We start from the raw sequence: 22008 nt of genomic DNA, 5'->3' as shown, positions 1-22008 counted from the left end.
AAGAAGAAGGGACGCAGATAGAGCAATGAGCCAGATATTTCACCAGATGTATATAGGTGAAGCATCTGGTTTACGTTTCCATTCATTTTCAAATATGGTGATGAGAAGAATTCCAGTTGTCGGAAGGGGAGAAGATGTCGCGAGATGGATTTTGGTCAACTTTTTGGTCATTTCTGATCGATTAACATTTGATCTCCATACAGTTTTCTGTTTCCAAAACTACGATCGGTAACAAACAGAGGGGTTCTACGTTTTGTAGACTTTACCCTTTGCCAGACTTGTAAAAAAAAAGTGTTGTTTAAAAGGAATACAAGTGCGAATTGAGTTATTGCAGACGCGCACTTCACAGGTAAGGCGTTCCCTAACGGAAATATGTAAATAAATGCTTAGCACGCGCCAATAGGATCTCACTATCTCGTGCTTGGCTCTGCCCACCTCCTTGTTTGTTATGCCCCACTATGATTTAATTTGCTCACGTTGGAAACGACAGGCACTGATCTATCTTGGGTTAGCGAGTTATACAAATCTTTGATAGGGACGTCCCAAGTATCCCGAATAGCTTGGACCATAATGATACAGCAGTGCACAGCTGATAGATGTTAGCCAGCCAGGCAGTGTAAACATGTTATCAAGCTAGCTGTCACAAATTTGTGCAAGTTACACCGTTTCTGTGAGGAGACTGCTACAAACAAGTAAATGATCCGGCCAACAATGGAGCAGATACACGGCTTGTCGTTGTTTTTTGTATTCTTCCCGGACCATCATTTTGGCTAAATGTAATCTCATACAGCTAGCTAGCTAAATAGCTAACTATGGCCAGGGAGAGGTTGCTGGTGACTACAGTACGTTATCACTTGTTGTTTCGGCTGTTTCAATATATATATATTTAGCTAAGCTAAGTGCTCACCTTCATATATTTTCACTGTATTGTATTTCTTTATCTACCTAGCTTGGTTGCTAACTTTTAGTGAAATGTCGATCACTGAACAGTTAGCTAGCTAACGTTAGCTAGCTTTCTAGCGTTTAGAGGATGTGAAAACATGAATGTCTTAACTAGCTATCGTTAGCTTTTCACCTGCATTGGGTTGAGGTTTGTGATTGTGGAGGCCAGGTCATCTGATGCAGTACTCCATCACTATCCTTCTTGGTCATATACCCCTCACACAACCTGAAAATGTGTTTTGGGTCATTGTCCTGTTGAGAAACAAATTATAGCGCAAACCAGATGGGATGGCGTATTGCTGCGGAATGCTGTGGTTGTCATGCTGGTTCACGTAAGTGTGCCTTGAATTCTAATAAATCACAGACAGTGTCACCAGCAAAGCACCCCCACCATCACACCTCCTCCATGCTTCACGGTGGGAACTACACATGCGGAGATCATCCGTTCACCTACTCTGCGTCTCACAAAGACACGGCGGTTGGAGTCAAAAATCTCACATTTGGACTAATCAGACCAATGTCCATTGCTCATATTTCTTGGCCCAAGCAAGTCTCTTCTTATTGGTGTCCTTTTTTAGTGGTTTCTTTGCAGCAGTTCGATCATGAAGGCCTGATTCACACTGTCTCCTTTGGACAGTTGATGTCTGTTACTTGAACTCTGCGACGCATTTATTTGGGTTGAAATCTGAGGTGCAGTTAACTTTAATGAACTTATCCTCTGCAGCAGAGGTACCTGTGGCTCTTCCTTTCCTGTGGCGGTCCTCATGAGAGCCAGTTTCATCATAGTGCTTGATGGTTTTTTGCGACTGCACTTAAAATTTTCCGGATTGACTGACATTCATGTCTTAAAGTAATGATGGACTGTCGTTTTTCTTTCCATATTTGAGCTGTTCTTGCCATAATATGGACTTGGGCTTTCAACAAATGGGGCTATCTTCTATATACCACTCCTACCTTGTCACAACACAACTGATTGGCTCAAACGCATTAAGAAGGAAAGAAATTCCACAAATGAACTTTTAACAAGTCACACCTGTTAATTGAAATGCATTCCAGGTGACTACCTCATGAAGCTGGTTGAGAATCCCCAGAGTGTGCAAAGCTGCCATCAAGGCAAAGGGTGAGTACTTTGAAGAATATAAAACATACAGTGGGGAGAACAAGTATTTGATACACTGCCGATTTTGCAGGTTTTCCTACTTACAAAGCATGTAGAGGTCTGTAATTTTTATCATAGGTACACTTCAACTGTGAGAGACGGAATCTAAAACAAAAATCCAGAAAATCACATTGTATGATTTTTAAGTAATTAATTAGCATTTTATTGCATGACATAAGTATTTGATCACCTACCAACCAGTAAGAATTCTGGCTCTCACAGTTGAAGTGTACATATGATAAAAAATTACAGACCTCTACATGCTTGGTAAGTAGGAAAACCAGCAAAATTGGCAGTGTATCAAATACTTGTTCTCCCCACTGTATGTTGATTTGTTTAATACTTTTTTTTCTCGGTTGCTACATGAGTCCATGTGTTGTTTCATAGTGAAGACACCTAAACTATTCTACAATGTAGAAAATAGTTTTAAAAAATAAAGAAACCCTTGAATGAGTAGGTGTCAATTTTTGACTGGTACTGTACTTGTCAAAATGGTCAATGATTTAAAGAATGTCCCCGTTAATAGATTCAAATTCTCTTTGTTACATGAAGTTACCAATTCCGTTTTTGACACTGCAAAGAGTTGTAACAATGCTGCGTTCTAACATTGTCACGCTATCCAAACAGTTGCCAACAGTGGGAGGAGAGGTGTGTGACTGACTCCTTGACAGCTGGCTCCTCTGGCATTTCACCAACAGAGCCATGACTACATCAGGCTGCTGCCACCTGCCTTGCTCCCTGTGTGACTACTCAGGCAGCACCGACCTGCCCAAGGTGGTAGAGGAGCCAGATGCTGGCCAGGCCCAGTACGTCGCTAAGGTTACGGCCAAAGATGGTCGCTCACTCTCCACTGTTGTCAAAGCTGTGGGCTCACAGAGGTAAGGTGGTTCCTCGAGAGAGTTTCTACTCAGGCACATTTCAGTTGAATGCCTTCAGTTGTACTACTGACTAGGTATCCCGCTTTCTGTGTATGTATGGCTTTCTGAGACTGTGTCCCTTTGCTTCTATCTGACATTAGCCTAACATAGCAGGCATAAAATAGCAGTAGTTCTTTCTTTCTTGTCCTGACAATAAAAAAAATACACTGTTGGAGGTTCTCTTCTGCACTGTTGAACCAATTCAGTTAATGTGGAGGAGGAAGAGGTACGATGGAGTGTCGCCAAAAGCGGAAGTCGCGTCACAGGCTCTTGTAACGGATGTGAAACGGCTAGCTTAGTTAGCGGTGCGCGCTAAATAGCGTTTCAATCGGTGACATCACTTGCTCTGAGACCTTGAAGTAGTAGTTCCCTTTGCTCTGCAAGGGCCGTGGCTTTTGTGGAGCGATGGGTAACGATGCTTCGTGAGTTACTGTTGTTGATGTGTGCAGAGGGTCCCTGGTTCGCGCCCGGGTATGGGCGAGGGGACAGTCTAAAGTTATACTCTCATTCCATTTCCTCGGAAGCCCGGATGCATTTGGTTGTTACCGACCCTGCAGAGGGTGATCTGATATGTACACAATTTCTTCCTTGGAGATTAACAATGGACAAATATACAGTTGAAGTTGGGACTTTACATCCACCTTAGCCAAATACATTTAAACTCAGTTTTTCACAATTCCTGACATTTAATCAGAAGTTTACATGCACTCAATTAGTGTTTGGTAGCATTGCCTTTAAATTGTTTACCTTGGGGCAAACGTTTCGGAAAGCCGTCCACAAGCTTCCCACAATAAGTTGGGTAAATTTTGGCCCATTCCTCCTGACAGAGCTGGTGTAACTGAGTCAGGCTTGTAGGCCTCCTTGCTCACACATGCTTTTTCAGTTCTGCCCACAAATTTTCTATAGGATTGAAGTCAGGGCTTTGTGATGGTCACTCCAATACCTTGACTTTGTTGTTGTCCTTAAGCCATTTTGCCACAACTTTGGAAGTATGCTTGGGGTCATTGTCCATTTGGAAGACCCATTTGCGAGTTTTGGCAAGTCTGTTAGGACATCTACTTTGTGCATGACACAAGTAATTTTCCAAACAATTGTTTAAAGACAGATTATTTCACTTATAATTCACTGTATCACAATTCCAGTGGGTCAGACTCAAAGTATCCACCCTTTGCCTTCATGACAGCTTTTCACACTCTTGGCATTCTCTCAACCAGCTTCACCTGGAATGCTTTTCCAAAAGTCTTGAAGGAGTTCCCACATGCTGAGCACTTGTCGGTTGCTTTTCCTTCACTCTGTGGTTTGGAATGAGTTGGACCATCTCAATTGTGTTGAGGTCGGGTGATTGTGGAGGCCAGGTCATCTGATGTAGCACTCAGTCACTCACCTTCTTGGTCAAATAGCCCTTACACAGCCTGGAGGTATTTTGGGTCATTGTCCTGTTGAAAACAAATGCTAGTCCCACTAAGCGCAAGCCAGATGGGATGGCATATCGCTGCAGAATACTGTGGCAGCCATGCTGGTTAAGTGTGCCCTGAATTCTCCATAAATCACTGACCGTGTCACCAGCATAACACCCCCACCATCAGACCCCCTCCATGATTCACGATGGGAACCACACATGTGGAGATCATCCGTTAACCTACTCTGCGTCTCACAAAGACATGGCGTTTGGAACCAAAAATCTCAAATTTGGATTAATCAGACTAACAGACAAATTTCCACCGGTCTAATGTCCATTGCTCGTGTTTCTTGGCCCAAGCAAGTCTATTCTTCTTTTTGGTGTCCTTTTTAGTAGTGGTTTCTTTGCAGTAATTCGACCAATGAAGACCGAGTTCACGCAGTCTCCTCTGAACAGTTGATGTTGAGATGTCTGTTACTTGAACACTGTGAAGCATTTATTTGGGCTGCAATTTCTGGGGCTGTTAACTCTAATGAACTTATCCTCTGCAGCAGAGGTGTCTTTAGGACTTCCTTTCCTGTAGCAGTCCCCATGAGATCCAGTTTCATCATAGCGCTTGATGGTTTTTGCAGCTGTACTTGAAGAATCTTTCAAAGTTCTTCAAATGTTCCAGATTCATTGACCTTCATGTCTTAAAGTAATGATGGACTGTCATTTCTCTTTGCTTATTTGAGTTGTTCTTGCCATAATATGGAGTTTGTCTTTACCAGATAGGGCCATCTTCTGTATCTTCTTGTCACAACACAACTGATTGGCTCAAACACATTAAGAAGGAAAGAAATTCCACAAATGAACTTTTAAAAAGACACAGGCCATTTGTTAATAAAGGCATTCCAGGTGTCTTCCTCATGAAGCTGGTTGAGAGAATTCCAAGTGTGCAAAGCTGTCATCAAAGCAAGGGGTGGCTACTTTGAAGAATCTCACATATTAAAAATATTTTGATTTGTTTAACACCTTTTTTGGTTCCTAAATGATTCCATATGTGTTATTTCATAGTTTTCATGTATTCACTATTATTCTGCAATGTAGAAAGTAGTAAAATTAAAGAAAAACCCTTGAATGAGTAGGTGTCAACTTTTGACTGGTTATATATGGCCTAATTCTCAATATACAAAGTAATCTCATATTTAGCATATCTGATAAATGCATTTTGTATATTGATTAAGTAAATGTCTCCTGTTTATATGTACATTATAAACTGGGTGGTTCGAGCCCTGAATATCATGGCTGTCATCCAATCAGTTTATCAGACCGTATACCATGGGTATGACACAACATTTATTTTTACAGATCTAATTATGTTGGTAACCAGCTTGTAATAGCAATAAGGCACCTCGGGGGGGGTTGTGATATATGGTCAATATTGGCCATATATCACATGTACCACACCTCCTCGGGCCTTATTTCGTAAGTATGTAATGTATTTTGAAATGAGTGGTCACTAGGCACATTTTTTTTTCTCCCCTATTTGTCCAGTAATGAAGTCATGTGTCGTATCTGCCACGAGGGGGCCGGTGGTGAGACGCTGCTCTCCCCTTGTGACTGCACAGGGACCCTGGGTAAGGTGCACAAGAGCTGCCTGGAGAAGTGGCTGTCATCCTCCAACACCAGTTACTGTGAGCTCTGCCACACAGAGCTCACTGTTGAACGGCGACCCCAGCCCCTCACACAGGTACAACATTGGCACTGTGTGTGTGTGTGTGTCCTCAAACACCATAATAATTGACGGGAAAAAGACTGTAATAATAGTGGTCCTTTCCTTGCATCCTCCCAGTGGTTGCGGGACCCGGGGCCTCGCAGTGAGAAGCGCACGCTGCTGTGCGACATGGCCTGCTTCCTGCTCATCACGCCACTGGCAGCCATCTCAGGCTGGCTGTGTCTGAGGGGAGCCCAGGACCACCTCAACAGCCAGTTGCAGGCCGTGGGACTCATTGCCCTCACCATCGCCCTCTTCACCATCTACATCCTGTGGACACTGGTAACTAGGCCCCACACACAGACCAGATACACATGACATTTTAGTCATTTGTCAGGTGCTCCTATCCAGAGTGACTTACAGTTAGTGCATTCATCTTGAGATAGCTAGGCGGGACAACCACATCACAGGCATAGCTAGGTTGAGGAAAAATGTAATTTCTATCTCAGTAGAGTCAAGTGCAAGTGCTGGTAAAGTGTTCTTTTTTTGGTATTTATATATTTTTGGGGGGGTGAGGGGTGAGGAGGAGGATTATTTAAGATACTGTTTGAAGAGTTATGTTTGTGGAAGATGGGCAGGGACTCTGTCCTAGTTTCAGGGAACAGAGCTTGGACAGGGCTGAGCGGGAGCTGCTCTCCTGTAGGAGTGGGAGAACTAAGGTGGCAGGACGGCATGCGTGGGTTGGGGTGTAGGATTTGAGCGTAGTCTGAAGGTAGGGACGGGCAGTTCCTCTTGCTGTTCCGTAGGTAAGTACCATGGTCACACAGAACACACACACCACCTTTGTTAATTGACAGCATTTTTTTTGCAGTATAAATGTGTGCTTTACAATCGCTATTAGTACATTTTGTAAGATGAATAATACTACTTTTTTTATTATTGTCTGGAATTCTGTACCCTTCCCATTTTATCTTCAGGGGAGACAAGTAATGAGCCAACATAAATATTTTTTGTCTGCAACAATCTTTTGTCTCTTCTCTGGAAAGACTACTGTACTCTGAAAAAATACTTAGTTACAATAGTTACAAAATAAGCAACTGACGCGGAACCATTTTGTAGACCAAATACAAATGTCATGCAATATGTTTCACGTCGTGTTTTGAGCAGGGTTGGGGTCAATTCCATTTTAATTCCAGTCAATTCAGGAAGTACACTGAAATTCCAAGTATCTTCAATGCTTTTCAATTAGGAAGAATTGGACATGGGTTTGCTCTCTGAATTGAAAGGGAATTGATACCTGGTTGTGCGTGCCTGCAATAGCAACCATATATTCAGAGATTCTGCTCTGTGCAGGTCATATCAAATGTCTAGTTTCATTGACGTCTGTCTTCGTGCCCCTCAGGTATCATTCCGCAATCACTGTCAGTTATACTCCGAGTGGAGGAGGACCAATCAGAAAGTGCGCCTGCTAATGCCCGACATAAAAGGAGCGCACTCCACTCAACATTCCGTGCCGACGAAGTCGACCAAGAAAATGACTGACGAGACCATCGTATGAGCACCGAGCGACGTGTTCTCGCAAATAAAGTGTTACATAACTCGAACTTCTGCGCTCTTAAGGACCATTCTGGGGGATTCTTTTTCCATATTCACTTTTGAAGCACTTGAGCCCATTTAAGCACTATAACCATTTTGATTTTGGGATATTTTGGACTCGTAGAAGGACGTGTCACTGATGTCATCGCCGGATTATGAACACTGGACTGGAACATAAGGTGACAGCCAATAGCGGGATACTGATGCAGCATGTTAATATAGTAACATACTACCTACCACCACCCCACCCCATCACAATGTATTTAGTTTCTTTTGGACAACTGCCATCCAATAGACTCGTGAATTTTCTCAGAACGACCATGTGAACGACCATGTTTAAATATGATGTTCTCCGTTTAATAAAAAATCGTTTCCCTTTTTGAAGCTGGTAGAAGTTGGGAGGAGAGAGTGGGCTTTGGTGTCAGTCAATGTATGCAAAAGTATTTGTAATTTTAGTCTTCCTGTTGGACTCCTTTTGAGTAAACTGGGTCATTGTGGAATAAAATATAAGGGACTCTTGTCACCGTGCAATGGCTTGCATGTGTAAAATGTCATGTGTTCTGAAACTCTTTGTGCTACTTATACAGGAGTATTGGATCTGTAACAATCTAGCTCCCGTGTGGTGCAGCGGTCTAAGCGTCCCTGGTTCAAATTCAGGCTGTATCACTTCCGGCTGTCATTGGGAGTCCCATAGGGCGGCGCACAATTGGCCCAGCGTCGTCCAGGTTTGACCGGGGTAGGTTGTCATTGTAAATAAGAATTTGTTCTTAACCGACTTGCCTTGTTAAATGTAAAAAAATATATATTTTTCTGCACCACTCCATACCACCATCTAGTGGATATTTATGGGATTACTCTCCTTGCAGATCCAGGAGTAAAAAGTAAACAGGTACCATGAAAGAGATCCACTACTTGCATTATAAAATTTAATTTCATGGCATTAATATGTGAGTGAACAAGCTATCAAAGAAACAAATATATTACACAAAATGAAGAAAGTCGGCACGCACAACACTTTGAGATGACAGAAAGGGAGGAACGGTGATGGTCGTCAATGAGTTACAGGTTCTGGCAGCACTGCAGTTTGTTCCCTTTCTGGTCTGTGGTGGGTGGAACACTTATGTCCACCACATTGTTTCCAGGGGACTCGTCATGGGCAGACCGCTCGGCGATCTGCTTCTGCGATACGATGCGATAGATTTCTGCGGAGAGTAGACTAGACTGTTGTGGTACATCTCAGTACTTCAAAGAGGATTTCTTTCCTATTCTCTAGTCTACTTAATCTGCACGTGTCTAAGAACAAAAGTTGGGAAATGTCCAATCAATTTGCTTTGCTCTTGTACTGTACCTGTAAGGATGTTCTTGAAAGCTTCTTCTACATTTGTTGAATCCAAGGCTGAAGTTTCAATAAAGGATAGAGTGTTCTTCTCTGCAGGGTAAAAGAAAAGGCAAAGTGAGTCACACATAAAGAAATTGTTCCAGGACAGAATCCTTCTTTATTACACATTGAGTCCCAATATTATACTCTCCTCCCTTCCCTTGTGATGACCACTGATATACAAGTTCCAGATAGGTGAAAGCAACTATATGGTGTTGCTCTCATTTCACTTTCATCCTATCCATCTCTTCAGTGGTCATTTAGGACCACAAAATATAAAGAGGAGACTCTTCCAAGATTGTCACAATAAGCCCTTGTACCCCTGAGCCTGGTCTTAGATGCCATGGTCCTACAAGCCATGACAATGACCATAGGAGTTGACAAGACAGCACAACTAGATCTGTGGCCAGGCTATGTTTCCTCTGCCAAAATATGCAAGTACCTGCAAAAGCCCGGGCCTCGTCCGTGGGCACGGCCCTGAGATGGCGCAGGTCGCTCTTGTTGCCCGCCAGCATGATGACTATGTTGTTGTCGGCATGATCCCTCAGTTCCTTCAACCAGCGCTCCACGTTTTCATAGGTCAAGTGCTTGGCGATGTCATACACTAGGAGAGCACCAACTGCCCCTCTGTAATAGCTGTCGGAAAGAGACTGCGTATCAATCTCAATGCACAAACAGACAATGTATGTATCCCAAGTGATTGAGGCTTGTAATCGGCTAGTGCTCAAACCCGATCTCGGTGAGCTATAGGGTATGCAGGTTTATGTTCCACACTTCAACCCAGCACTAAAACACCTGATTCAACTAATCAAGGACTTGAGCAGTTGATTGATTTGAATCACCTTTTACCTCTCTTAGACTATAATTTGAGACCACTACATTATACATAAAATGGCGCCGGAGAAGAAAGCAGACGTTTTACGTGCCCCCAATGATTGTTTAAAAAAATATATGTATATATATTTTTTTACTTATCTTGTACAAGATGTTGCCGCTACCATCTCTTATGACCAAAAATAACTTTTGGACATCAGGACTGCGATTACTCACCACGGACTGGCAGAATCCTTTTTATTTTTCCTTTAACGAGTCTGACGAGCTTGATGCGAACGATATACTGCTTTCTCGGGAACAGGCCCAGATCCCCATGATTTCCGTTAAGAGGAGGCAGAGAAAAAGGGGCTGGAGGGCGGGTTGCCTTCTGAGAATTTGTAGATCAAATAAACCCACACTTCCTTCCATTCTGCTAGCAAACATGTAATATTTGGACAATAAATTAGATGACCTACGTGGAACATTAAACTACTAACGGGACATTCAAAACTGTAATATCTTAAGCTTCACTGAGTCGTGGCTGAACGACAACACTATCAACATACAGCTGGCTGGTTATACGCTGCACCGGCAGGATAGAACAGCGGCGTCTGGTAAGACGAGGGCTGGTGGGCTATGTATTTTTGTAAATAACAGTGCACGATATCTAAGGAAGTCTCAAGCTATTGCTCGCCTGATGTAGAGTATCTCATGATAAGCTGTAGACCACACTATCTACCTAGAGAGTTCTAATCTGTATTTTTCGTAGCTGTTTACATACCACAACAGACTGAGGCTGGCACTAAGACAGCATAGAATGAGCTGTATTCCGCCATAAGCAAACAAGAAAACGCTCACGCAGAGGTGGTGCTCCACGTAGCCGGGGACTTGTAATGCAAACTTCTATCAGCATGTTAAACGTGCAACTAGAGGAAAAAAAACTCTGCACCACCTGTACTCCACACACAGAGACACATACAAAGCTCTCCCTCGCCTTCCATTTGGCAAATTTGACCATATTTATATCCTCCTGATTCCTGCTTACAAGCAAAAATTAAAGCAGGACGCACCAGTGACTAGATCCAATAAAGTGGTGAAGATGAAGCCGATGCTAAGCTACAGGATTGTTTTGCTAGCACACACTGGAAAATGTTCCAGGATTCCTCCGATGGCATTGATGAGTACACCACATCAGTCATTGGCTTTATCAATAAGCGCATTGATGACGTCGTCCCCACTGTGACCATGCATACATACCCCAACCAGAAGCCATGGATTACAGGCAACATCCGCACCGAGCTAAAGGCTAGAGCTGCCGCTTTCAAGGAGCGGGACTCTAACCTGGAAGCTTATAAAAAATCCCACTATGCCCGGCGACGAACCATCCAACAGGCAAAGCCTCAATACACGAGCCTACCAGACAAGCTAAACTACTTCTATGCTCGCTTAGAGGCAAATAACACTGAAACATGCATGAGAGCACCAGCTGTTCTGAAAGACTGTGTAATCACGCTCTCCGCAGCCGACGTAAGACCTTATAAACAGGTCAACATTCACAATTCCGCAGGGCCAGATGGATTACCAGGACGTGTACTGAGAGCATGCGCTGACCAACTGGCAAGTGTATTCACTGACATTTTCAACCTCTCCCTGTCGGAGTCTGTAATACCAACATGTTTTAAGCAGACCACCATCGTGCCTGTGCCCAAGAACATTAAGGTAGACTGCCTAAATGACTACTAACCCGTAGCACTCACGTCTGTAGCCATGAAGTGCTCTGACAGGCTGGCTCACATCAACACAATTATCCCAGGAACCCTAGACCCACTCCAATTTGCATACCGCTCCAATAGATCCACAGATGATGCAATCACTATTGCACTACACACTGCCCTTTCCCACCTGGACAAAAGGAACACCTTCGTGAGAATGCTATTCATTAACTACAGCTCTACATAGTGCCCTCAAAGCTCATCAATAAGCTAAGGACCCTGGGACTAAACACCTCCCTCTGCAACTGGATCCTGGACTTCCTGACGGGCCGCCCCCAGGTGGTAAGGGTAGGTAACTACACATCCGCCACGCTGATCCTCAACACTGGGCCCCTCGGGTGCGTGCTCAGTCTCCTCCTGTACTCCCTGTTCACTCACAACTGCACAGTCAGGCATGACTCCAACACCATTGAAGTTTGCAGATGACACAACAGTGGTAGGCCTGATCAACGATGAGACAGCCTATAGGGAGAAGGTCAGAGACCTGGCCATGTGGTGCCAGGATAACAACCTCTCCCTCAACGTGATCAAGACAAAGGAGATGATTGTGTACTACAGGAAAAGGAGGACCAAGCACGCCCCCATTCTCATTGACGGGGCTGCAGTGGAGCAGGTTGAGAGCTTCAAGTTCCTTGGTGTCCACATCACCAGCAAACTAACATGGTCCAAGCACACCAAGACAGTCGTGAAGAGGGCACGACAAAACCTATTCTCCCCCAGGGGACTGAAAAGATTTGGCATGGGTCCTCAGATCCTCAAAAGGTTCTACAGCTGCACCATCGAGAGCATCCTACCTGGTATGGCAACTGCTCGGCCTCTGAAATTGTCAGACTCCAGCCACCCTAGTCATAGACTGTTCTCTCTCGCTACCGTATGGCAATCAGTACCGGAGCGCAAAGTCTAGGTCCAAGAAACAGCTTCTACCCCCCCAAGCCATAAGACTCCTGAACACCTCCACTCCCACTCCCCAGGTGCTCTCATTTTTTTACTTCTGTAACCGTAAAAGCTTTTGTTTCATGCATGTTAACATTAGAAGCCTACTCCTTAAGTTTGTTTTACTCACTGCTTTAGCACACTGAGCCAACCCGGATGTTTTAGTCGTGTCTGAATCCTGGCTTAGGAAAACCACCAAAAACCCTGAAACCTCCATCCCTAACTGTAACATTTTACGCCAAGATAGAACTGCCAAAGGGGGCGGTGTTGCAATCTACTGCAAAGATAGCTTGCAGAGTTCTGTCTTACCATCCAGGTCTGTACCCAAACAATTCGAGCTTCTACTTCTAAAAATACACCTTTCCAGAAACAAGTCTCTCACTGTTGCCACTAGCTATAGACCACCCTCTGCCCCCAACTGTGCCCTCGATACCATATGTGAATTGATTGCCCCCCATCTATCTTCTGAGCTCGTGCTACTAGGTGACCTAAACTGGGACATGTTTAACACCTCGGCCATCCTACAATCTAAGCTTAATGCCCTCAATCTCACACAAATTATCAATGAACCTAACAGGTACATCCCCAAATCTGTAAACATGTGCACCCTCATAGATATCATCCTAACTAACTCACCCTCCAAGTACACCTCTGCTGTTTTCAATCTAGATTTCAGCGATCTCTGCCTTATTGCCTGCGTCCGTAATGGGTCTGCCACCAAATGAGCACCCCTCATCACTGTCAAACGCTCCCTAAAACACTTCTGCAAGCAGGCCTTTCTAATCGACCTGGCCGGGGTATCCTGGAATGACATTGACCTCATCCCGTCAGTAGAGGATGCCTGGTTATTCTTTAAAAGTGCCTTCCTCACCATCTTAAATAAGCATGCCCCGTTGAAAAAAATTTGAACCAGGAATAGATATAGCCCTTGGTTCACTCCAGACCTGTCTGCCCTTGACCAGCACAAAAACATCCTGTGGCATTTTGCATTCGCATCGAATAGCCCCAGTGATATGCAACTTTTCAGGGAAGTTAGCTTTCTTAACTGCCTGTGTATACTAAGGCTAGCTTTTTCAAACAGAAATGTCCATCCTGTAGTACAAACTCAATGTCCTGGGATACTGTAAAGTCCATGGAGAATAAGAGCACCTCCTCCCAGCTGCCCACTGCTCTGAGGCTAGGAAACACTGTGTTACTGTAATTTAATTGTACCAATGTGTTTTCATGAATTGAATTCCCTTAATCTATTTCATGAGAATTTGTAAGATTCTTGTTTGCATAAAATAGACGGAGACCAGTCTTATCAATAATAGGTAACAGAATTTATTCTCGGAGCGAGCTGCCACTTTACCACGAGCAACAATTTATATACAATAACATGATGTCATTTCATTGCTTAACAGAATCCCCTCCTCTCGACCGGGACAAAGTGAGGTTAATAGTTCATTCTAATTTACTAACACACTCACAGGTCACACAACATAACTGAATTTACTTTTGACCCCCCCAACATTATCGATCACCACTTAGCTGACAGTTCTAATTAACAGAAAAGGAAGTGAGTGCATTCCCAGGTTATCTAAAAACCCCAGAGTTTACTTAATCCACAACCCATTCGTTTCCATTCCTAGTTGGAATGGTGTTCATTAACTTTAATTACTCCTTGTCCGTGTCACACAATCCCTTCTTATGAACTCATATTGTTAATCAGATATAATAAAACAGAGTATAAGTTTACTTAGTTACAGTTCCATTTTAAATGATTTGTTCAGTCATTTAATCATAATTTTCCCAACACACTGTTACCATGGATAAATCCGCTATAATTGAGAATTTCAATCAGCATTTCTCTACGGCTGGCCATGCTTTCCACCTGGCTACCCCTACCCCGGTCAACTGCCCGGCACCCTCCAGAGCAACCCGCCAAAGCCCCCACCATTTCTCCTTCACCCAAATCCAGATAGCTGATGTTCTGAAAGAGCTGCAAAATCTGGACCCCTACAAATCAGCCAGGCTAGACAATCTGGACCCTCTCTTTCTAAAAATGATCTGCTGAAATTGTTGCAACCCCTATTACTAGCCTGTTCAACCCCTCTTTCATATCGTCTGAGATTCCCAAAGATTGGAAAGCTGCCGCGGTCGTCATCCTCTTCAAAGGGGGTGACACCCTAGACCCAAACTGCTACAGACCTATATCTATCCTACCCTGTCTTTCTAAGGTCTTCGAACGCCAAGTTAACAGATTACCAAACTTTTTGAATCCCACCGTACCTTCTCGGCTATGCAATCTGGTTTCAGAGCTGGTCACGGGTGCACCTCAGCCACGCTCAAGGTCCTAAACGACAACGGCTCTCTCATGCCGTCCCTGGAGGGGGTGCGTCACCTGAGTGGGTTGATTCACTGTTGTGGTCATCCTGCCTGGGTTGGCGCCCCCCCCTTGGGTTGTGCCGTGGCGGAGATCTTTGTGGGCTATACTCAGCCTTGTCTCAGGATGGTAAGTTGGTGGTTGAAGATATCCCTCTAGTGGTGTGGGGGCTGTGCTTTGGCAAAGTGGGTGGGGTTATATCCTTCCTGTTTGGCCCTGTCCGGGGGTGTCCTCAGATGGGGCCACAGTGTCTCCTGACCCCTCCTGTCTCAGCCTCCAGTATTTATGCTGCAGTAGTTTATGTGTCGGGGGGCTGGGGTCAGTTTGTTATATCTGGAGTACTTCTCCTGTCCTATTCGGTGTCCTGTGTGAATCTAAGTGTGCGTTCTCTAATTCTCTCCTCTCTTTCTTTCTCTCTCTTGGAGGACCTGAGCCCTAGGACCATGCCCCAGGACTACCTGACATGATGACTCCTTGCTGTCCCCAGTCCACCTGGCCATGCTGCTGTTCCAGTTTCAACTGACCTGAGCCCTAGGACCATGCCCCAGGACTACCTGACATGATGACTCCTTACTGTCCCCAGTCCACCTGGCCATGCTGCTGCTCCAGTTTCAACTTCCACCTGACTGTGCTGCTGCTCCAGTTTCAACTGTTCTGCCTTATTATTATTCGACCATGCTGGTCATTTATGAACATTTGAACATCTTGGCCATGTTCTGTTATAATCTCCACCCGGCACAGCCAGAAGAGGACTGGCCACCCCACATAGCCTGGTTCCTCTCTAGGTTTCTTCCTAGGTATTGGCCTTTCTAGGGAGTTTTTCCTAGCCACCGTGCTTCTACACCTGCATTGCTTGCTGTTTGGGGTTTTAGGCTGGGTTTCTGTACAGCACTTTGAGATATCAGCTGATGTACGAAGGGCTATATAAATAAATTTGATTTGATCATAACCGCCATCGATAAGAGACATTACTGTGCAGCCGTATTCATCGACCTTGCCAAGGCTATCGACTCATTTACCACATTCTTATTGGCAGACTCGACAGCCTTGGTTTCTCAAATGATTGCCTCACCTGGTTTACCAACTACTACCGGCCTGTTGTCCGGACCTCTGGCAGTCTCTATGGGGGTACCACAGGGTTCAATTCTCGGGTCGACTCTCTTCTCTGTATACATCAATGATGTCGCTCTTGCTGCTGGTGATTCTCTGATCCACCTCTACGCAGACGACACCATTCTGTATACTTCTGGCCCCTCTTTGGACACTGTGTTAACTAACCTCCAGACGAGCTTTAATGCCATACAACTCTCCTTCCGTGGCCTCCAACTGCTCTTAAATGTAAGCAAAACTAAATGCATGCTATTCAATCGATCACTGCCCGCACCTCCCGGCCCGTCCAGCATCACTACTCTGGACGGCTCTGACTTAAAATACATGGACAACTACAAATACCTAGGTGTCAGGGTTAGACTGTAAACTCTCATTCCAGACTCACATTAAGCATCTCCAATCCAAAATGAAATCTAGGATCGGCTTCCTATATCGCAACAAAGCATCCTTCACTCATGCTGCCAAACATACCCTTGTAAAACTGACCATCCTACCGATCCTCGACTTCGGCGATGTCATCTATAAAATAGCCTCCAACACTCTACTCAACAAATTGGATGCAGTCTATCACAGTGCCATCCGTTTTGTCACCAAAGCCCCATACACTACCCACCACTGCGACCTGTATGCTCTCGTTGGTTGGCCCTCGCTTCATACTCATCGCCAAACCCACTGACTACAGGTTATCTACAAGTCTCTGCTAGGTAAAGCCCCGCCTTATCTCAGCTCACTGGTCACCATAGCAGCACCCACTCGTAGCATGCGCTCCAGCAGGTATATCTCACTGGTCACCCCCAAAGCTAATTCCTCCTTTGGTCGCCTTTCTTTCCAGTTGCCAATGACTGGAACGAACTTCAAAAATCACTGAAGCTGGAGACACTTATCTCCCTCACTAGCTTTAAGCACCAGTTGTCAGAGCAGCTCACAGATCACTGCACCTGTACATAGACAGATGGGCTGTTTACAGATGGGCTATCTACCTCCCCATACTGTATTTATTTATTTATCTTGCTCCTTTGCACCCCAGTATCACTACTTGCACATTCATCTTCTGCACATCTACCATTCCAGTGTTTAATTGCTATATTGTAATTACTTCGCCACCATGGCTTATTTATTGCCTAAACTCCCTAATCTTATTTGCACTCACTGTATATAGACTTTTCTTTCTTTTTTTCTACTGTATTGTTGACTGTTTTGTTTATTCCATGTGTAACTATGTGTTGTTGTATGTGTCGATTTGCTATGCTTTATCTTGGCCAGGTCGCAGTTGCAAATGAGAACTTGTTCTCAACTAGCCTACCTGGCTAAATAAAATAACCGAATCAAATGGCTATCCACACTATTTGCAATGCCCCCTCTCGTACACCCCTGCTACTTTCTGTTGATATCATCTATGCATAGTCACTTTAAGAACTCTACCTTCATGTACATATTACCTCAACTAACCAGTGCCCCTGCACATTGACTCTGTACCGGTACCCCCCTGTATATGGCCTCGCTATTGTTATTTTGCTGCTGCTCTTTAATTACTTGTTACTTTTCTTTCTTATTCTTTTCCATGTTTTTTTAAAACTGCATTGTTTGTTAGGGGTTCGTAAGTAAGCATTTCACTGTAAAGTCTATACCTGTTGTATTCGGCACATGTGACATATAACATTTGATTTTGATTACTCTTTTCTGCGATCCTTGCTGACAATCATTTCATTTTCAAGAGGCTTCAACAGGCCGTTTTGAGGGATCCCACACGACTTACGCGGAGGTGATGGCTCTGTAACGTTCCTGTCCAGCCGTGTCCCATATCTGGGCCTTTATCGTCTTCCCATCCACCTGGATGCTGCGGGTGGCAAACTCCACTCCGATGGTGCTCTTACTCTCAAGGTTGAACTCATTCCGTGTGAACCGAGAGAGCAAATTACTCTTTCCGACGCCCGAGTCCCCAATTAACACAACTGTTGATAAAGAAACAGAGAGAGATATGGAGAGAATGAGATGAAGACTGAGAAAACACACTGGCTGAAATGTATTTAGCCTAAAGTCAGATGAGGTAGCGTAGTCAACAGGTATTTTGCAGATGTACTAGTATCCAGGATTCTGGGCTAGAACATGGATGTTTGCATTCTTCACCATATGTAACACGGCCCTCCCACCTACGACCGTGTTACATAATGCAGGTTTTCCTTTTCAATCCTTCACTCCCATTGACAATATTGAATAAGTGGAAGGCTGAAATCGACCCATTTTGAAGTGGCATGTGTCTGTATATTTCTGTCAATATTTCTATGCGCTTATGGGTCTTTTGGTTAATCGGTTGCCCTTAATTAACCAAGGAGACATAATAGTTGATGCACAGTTGGAGTGATATCCAACTTGTACACAGTGGGACCCCATGATCACTGCTGAGAAGCACTGAGCTCAATGATACAATAAGAGGCTGACAGAAACAGCCTATTAAATTTAGCTGAGATATCAGGAGTAGGCCTGGCATTCAGAATGGGGCTGTCGAGGTGGAGTCCTTTTTGTTTTCTCTCAGTACAGGAAATCAAGGGGAACTTTGGCACTGTGGCATCACACTGCTGCTGCAGGAAGCTGATAACATGCTCCATCAAAACAGAATTGACAGTTGTGGGACACTTTTTGGTTTCCTGTTTTCAGCAGGTTATCTAAATTATGGCGAGGGAGGAAGAGCAGAACGCTTCATTCTCAGATGTCTAGTCCACAGGGGATACTCTGTGTCATATCATAAATAGACCTCTATATGGGGTGTCAGTGGCAAACTGCAGGGTCATTCGATATCATTTCAGCAAGTCATGTCACCACCATCTCAGATTGTTCTTAAATTGTTTCTGTAGATGGAAACATAAGGTTAGCTTTCCTGAAACATTATTTTGTTGAAATATAATTTGATATTTGAGAAATTAAGCTAATTGATTCCACCTAAATTGGACATTTTAATTTAAAGGATTCATATCTTCAATAAATATATTACCTAACATCTGATTTTGAGCATAATTCTCTCTAACAATGATTAAGACATGAGGAATCCCAAAAAATTATCAATAGCCTCCCACAGACCCCCCACACCAATCCCACCCCAACAACCAGTGCTTTAAAAAATCTGTTGTGTCATAAATGCTCACATGATACACTACATGACCAAAAGTATGTGGACACCTGCTTTTCGAACATCTCATTCCAAAATCATGGGCATTAATATGGAGTTGGTCCCCCTTTGCTGCTATAACAGCCTCTACTCTTCTGGGAAGGTTTTCCACTAGATGTTGGAACATTGCTGTGGGGATTTGCTTCCATTCAGCCACGAGCAGTAGTCGGGCACTGATGTTGGGCGATAAGGCCCGGCTGGCAGTCGGCGTTCCAATTCATCCCTAAGGTGTTTGATTGGGTTGAAATCAGGGCTCTGTGCAGGCCAGTCAAGTTCTTCCACATCGATCTCGGCAAACCATTTCTGTATGGACCTCGCTTTGTGCACGGGGTCATTGTCACGCTGAAACAGGAAAGACCTTCCCAAACAGTTGCCACAAAGTTGGAAGCATAGAATTGTCTAGAATGTCGTTGTATGCTGTAGAGAGAAGATTTCCCTTCACTGGAACTAAGGGGCCTAGTCCAAACCATGAAAAACAACCACAGATCATTATTCCTCCTCCACCAAACTTTACAGTGGGCACTATTCATTAATGCAGGTAGCGTTCTCCTGGCATCCGCCAGATTTGTCCGTTGGACTTCCAGATTCATCACTTCAGAGAATGCGTTTCCACTGCTCCAGAGTCCAATGGCGGCGAGCGTTACACCACTCCAGCCGACGCTTGACATTGCGCATGATGATCTTAGGCTTGTGTGTGGCTGCTCGGCCATGGAAACCCATTTCATGAAGTCCCCGACGAACTGTTATTATGCTGATGTTGCTTCCAGGGGCAGTTTCGAACTCTGTAGTGAGTGTTGCAACCGAGGACAGACAATTTAACACCCTACGCGCTTCAGCACTCAGTGGTCCTGTTCTGTGAGCTTGTGTGGCCTACCACTTCGTGGCTGAGCCGTTGCTGCTTCTAGATGTTTCCACTTCACAATAACAGCACTTACAGTTGACCGGGGCAGATCTAGTAGGAAATTTCACGTCTGAGTTGTTAGGATGCCACATTGAAAGTCACTGAGCTCTTCAGGAAGGCCATTCTACTGCCAATGTTTGTCTATGGAGATTGCATGTCTGTGTGCTCGATTTTGTGCACTTGTCAGCAACGGGTGTGGCTGAAATAGCCTAATCCACTCATTTGAATAGGTGTCCACATACTTTTGTGTATACATAGCGTATGTCAAAACATTTCACTGTCAGCTGAACACAATAAACATCCACAGTTACAGTAGGTCTAGACCTAGATGAATGCAAGATTTGCATATGGGCCTATAGGCTACAATTAACTACAAAATATTTAACTTCATATAGCTCTTTAAACCATAAAAGGGAAAACCGAGTTCTTGTCAGTAACCGATTTACAAATAGTTACTCTTTTATGGGCTTATCAAAGTTGATAAAGTCAGAGGCAACGCAGATAGGGTGTTGCATCTTACTTATAGGTATAACCACGGGCGTTGTTACAATGTTACAATGACAGCATTTACGTTTAGCCATAGCAAACGTTTTCCACCAGAGACTGATACAATGTTTCTTTCAAAACCATTCCTCCAAACTATTGGTTATGATTCGTTCAAAAGGCTGATGTCTGATTTGTCTTTAGAATTAAACAATCACATAATTATTGAAGGTGCTGTCAACGGGGGGCTGCAGTCATCGACATGTACCTTTGAACAAGAAGTCGTATTCATCGTCTCTGTTCCCCATTCTAGACGAGGCCTCTCCAACGCTTCTTTCGGAAAATAATTTGTCAAATATTTTGTCTCTGAATTAACTGTATGTACAGGAGAAAATGACATGAATTTGAAAGACAATGCGCCAATGCTGGCTGTCAAACAGGCTGACCGCAGGAAGAGCGTCTCCCCGAAATCTGCAGAAGGGGAGGAGTCCCTGTTTCTATGCCTTCCACACGGTGCCGCTGCTGTCTGTCATACTAATAGGAAACAAAGCACAACCTCTGACACCTGTGAGCAATTGAAGGTGTGTTGGATGCTCAGTTTGCTTATCACACGGTAAAACTGCTTCATACATATAGTTCATGTCCTAAATTGGCAGTGGACCGTTGTGCTAATGGCTGATCCCTGCTACAGCATTTCTTCACTGTAGCCTATTTGAAGGTCTGCTTATAAACGTAACCTGTCTGCAAGCATTGTCTCATACATAAATTAGTATTAATATTAGTCAATAAATGTAGGTGTACTATGAGCATCTGCAATGTATATTCATTTTCAGCAGGTCTTCTAACCAAGTACAGGTTAGAAGGTACAGACCGTCAACTAAAGTGCTACAGCTGTCTCATGAAAATGAACGAATCTCAATACTAACATCAACTGAAAACAAATACATATTTATGACTTATTAATAATATTAAAGTATAGTCTCCCTCCTCATGAAGCTTATAGTGGCAATCACAATCAAGAGAAAGTCAGGCTGAGAGGTGAGCTATTGCAGACTGCTATTACAATGTCATTACCACATTCTCTGCCATGGTCATTACAACATACATTGCATATATAGTAAGCGCTGAGCATTATACAAAATATCATGCGTAAACACATACAATGCAATGCCTGCAGCGCTGACCCAGGAGACTGGGGGATATCGCTCACCGAGGCCGACGTCACATGAGTAAGGTTTTTATTCAGGCCAACATTCGTAAGGCCGCGGGGCAGGACGGCATTCCAGGGCGCGTTCTCAGAGCATGCGTAGAACAGCTGTCAGGCATATTCACGATCCTTTTCAACCTCTCCTTCTCCCAGTCTGTAATCCCCACGTCTCAA

The 22008-nt window shown here is 44.1% G+C and overlaps 2 protein-coding genes across 4 annotated transcripts; one reads left to right on the top strand and one right to left on the bottom strand.

The window, feature by feature from the left end:
- The first annotated feature begins 480 nt into the window (after nt 1-480).
- On the top strand, nt 481-15443 carry LOC109875051 (E3 ubiquitin-protein ligase MARCH2-like). 3 transcript variants are annotated; one of them, XM_031810327.1, is made up of 6 exons: nt 481-842; nt 1999-2062; nt 2800-2979; nt 5954-6149; nt 6252-6455; nt 15396-15443. In XM_031810327.1, exons 2-6 carry the CDS (start codon nt 2010-2012, stop codon nt 15435-15437), a joined length of 675 nt encoding a protein of 224 aa, XP_031666187.1. In that variant the 5' UTR covers nt 481-842; nt 1999-2009; the 3' UTR covers nt 15438-15443. The 3 variants fall into 3 exon arrangements, with proteins under 3 accessions (XP_031666187.1, XP_020322788.2, XP_020322787.1); XM_020467199.2 differs by lacking the exon at nt 15396-15443 and adding an exon at nt 7516-8242 and having other exon boundaries at nt 486-842; XM_020467198.2 differs by lacking the exon at nt 15396-15443 and adding an exon at nt 7516-8242 and having other exon boundaries at nt 490-842; nt 2729-2979.
- Nucleotides 8622-21114, bottom strand: LOC109875052 (ras-related protein Rab-11B). Its single transcript, XM_020467200.2, has 5 exons — nt 20896-21114; nt 17837-18032; nt 9530-9723; nt 9058-9138; nt 8622-8911 (listed from the first exon to the last, which is right to left on the bottom strand). The coding sequence occupies exons 1-5, from the start codon at nt 20933-20935 to the stop codon at nt 8769-8771; spliced, it is 654 nt and encodes a 217-aa protein (XP_020322789.1). The 5' UTR covers nt 20936-21114; the 3' UTR covers nt 8622-8768.
- Between the last annotated feature and the right edge of the window lie 894 nt (nt 21115-22008).

Source organism: Oncorhynchus kisutch, linkage group LG30, assembly GCF_002021735.2.
Source record: "Oncorhynchus kisutch isolate 150728-3 linkage group LG30, Okis_V2, whole genome shotgun sequence".
Classification (NCBI taxonomy): Eukaryota; Metazoa; Chordata; class Actinopteri; order Salmoniformes; family Salmonidae; genus Oncorhynchus; species Oncorhynchus kisutch.
The sequence above is the reverse complement of the archived record's forward strand: the minus strand, read 5'-3'. Positions and strand labels throughout refer to the sequence as shown.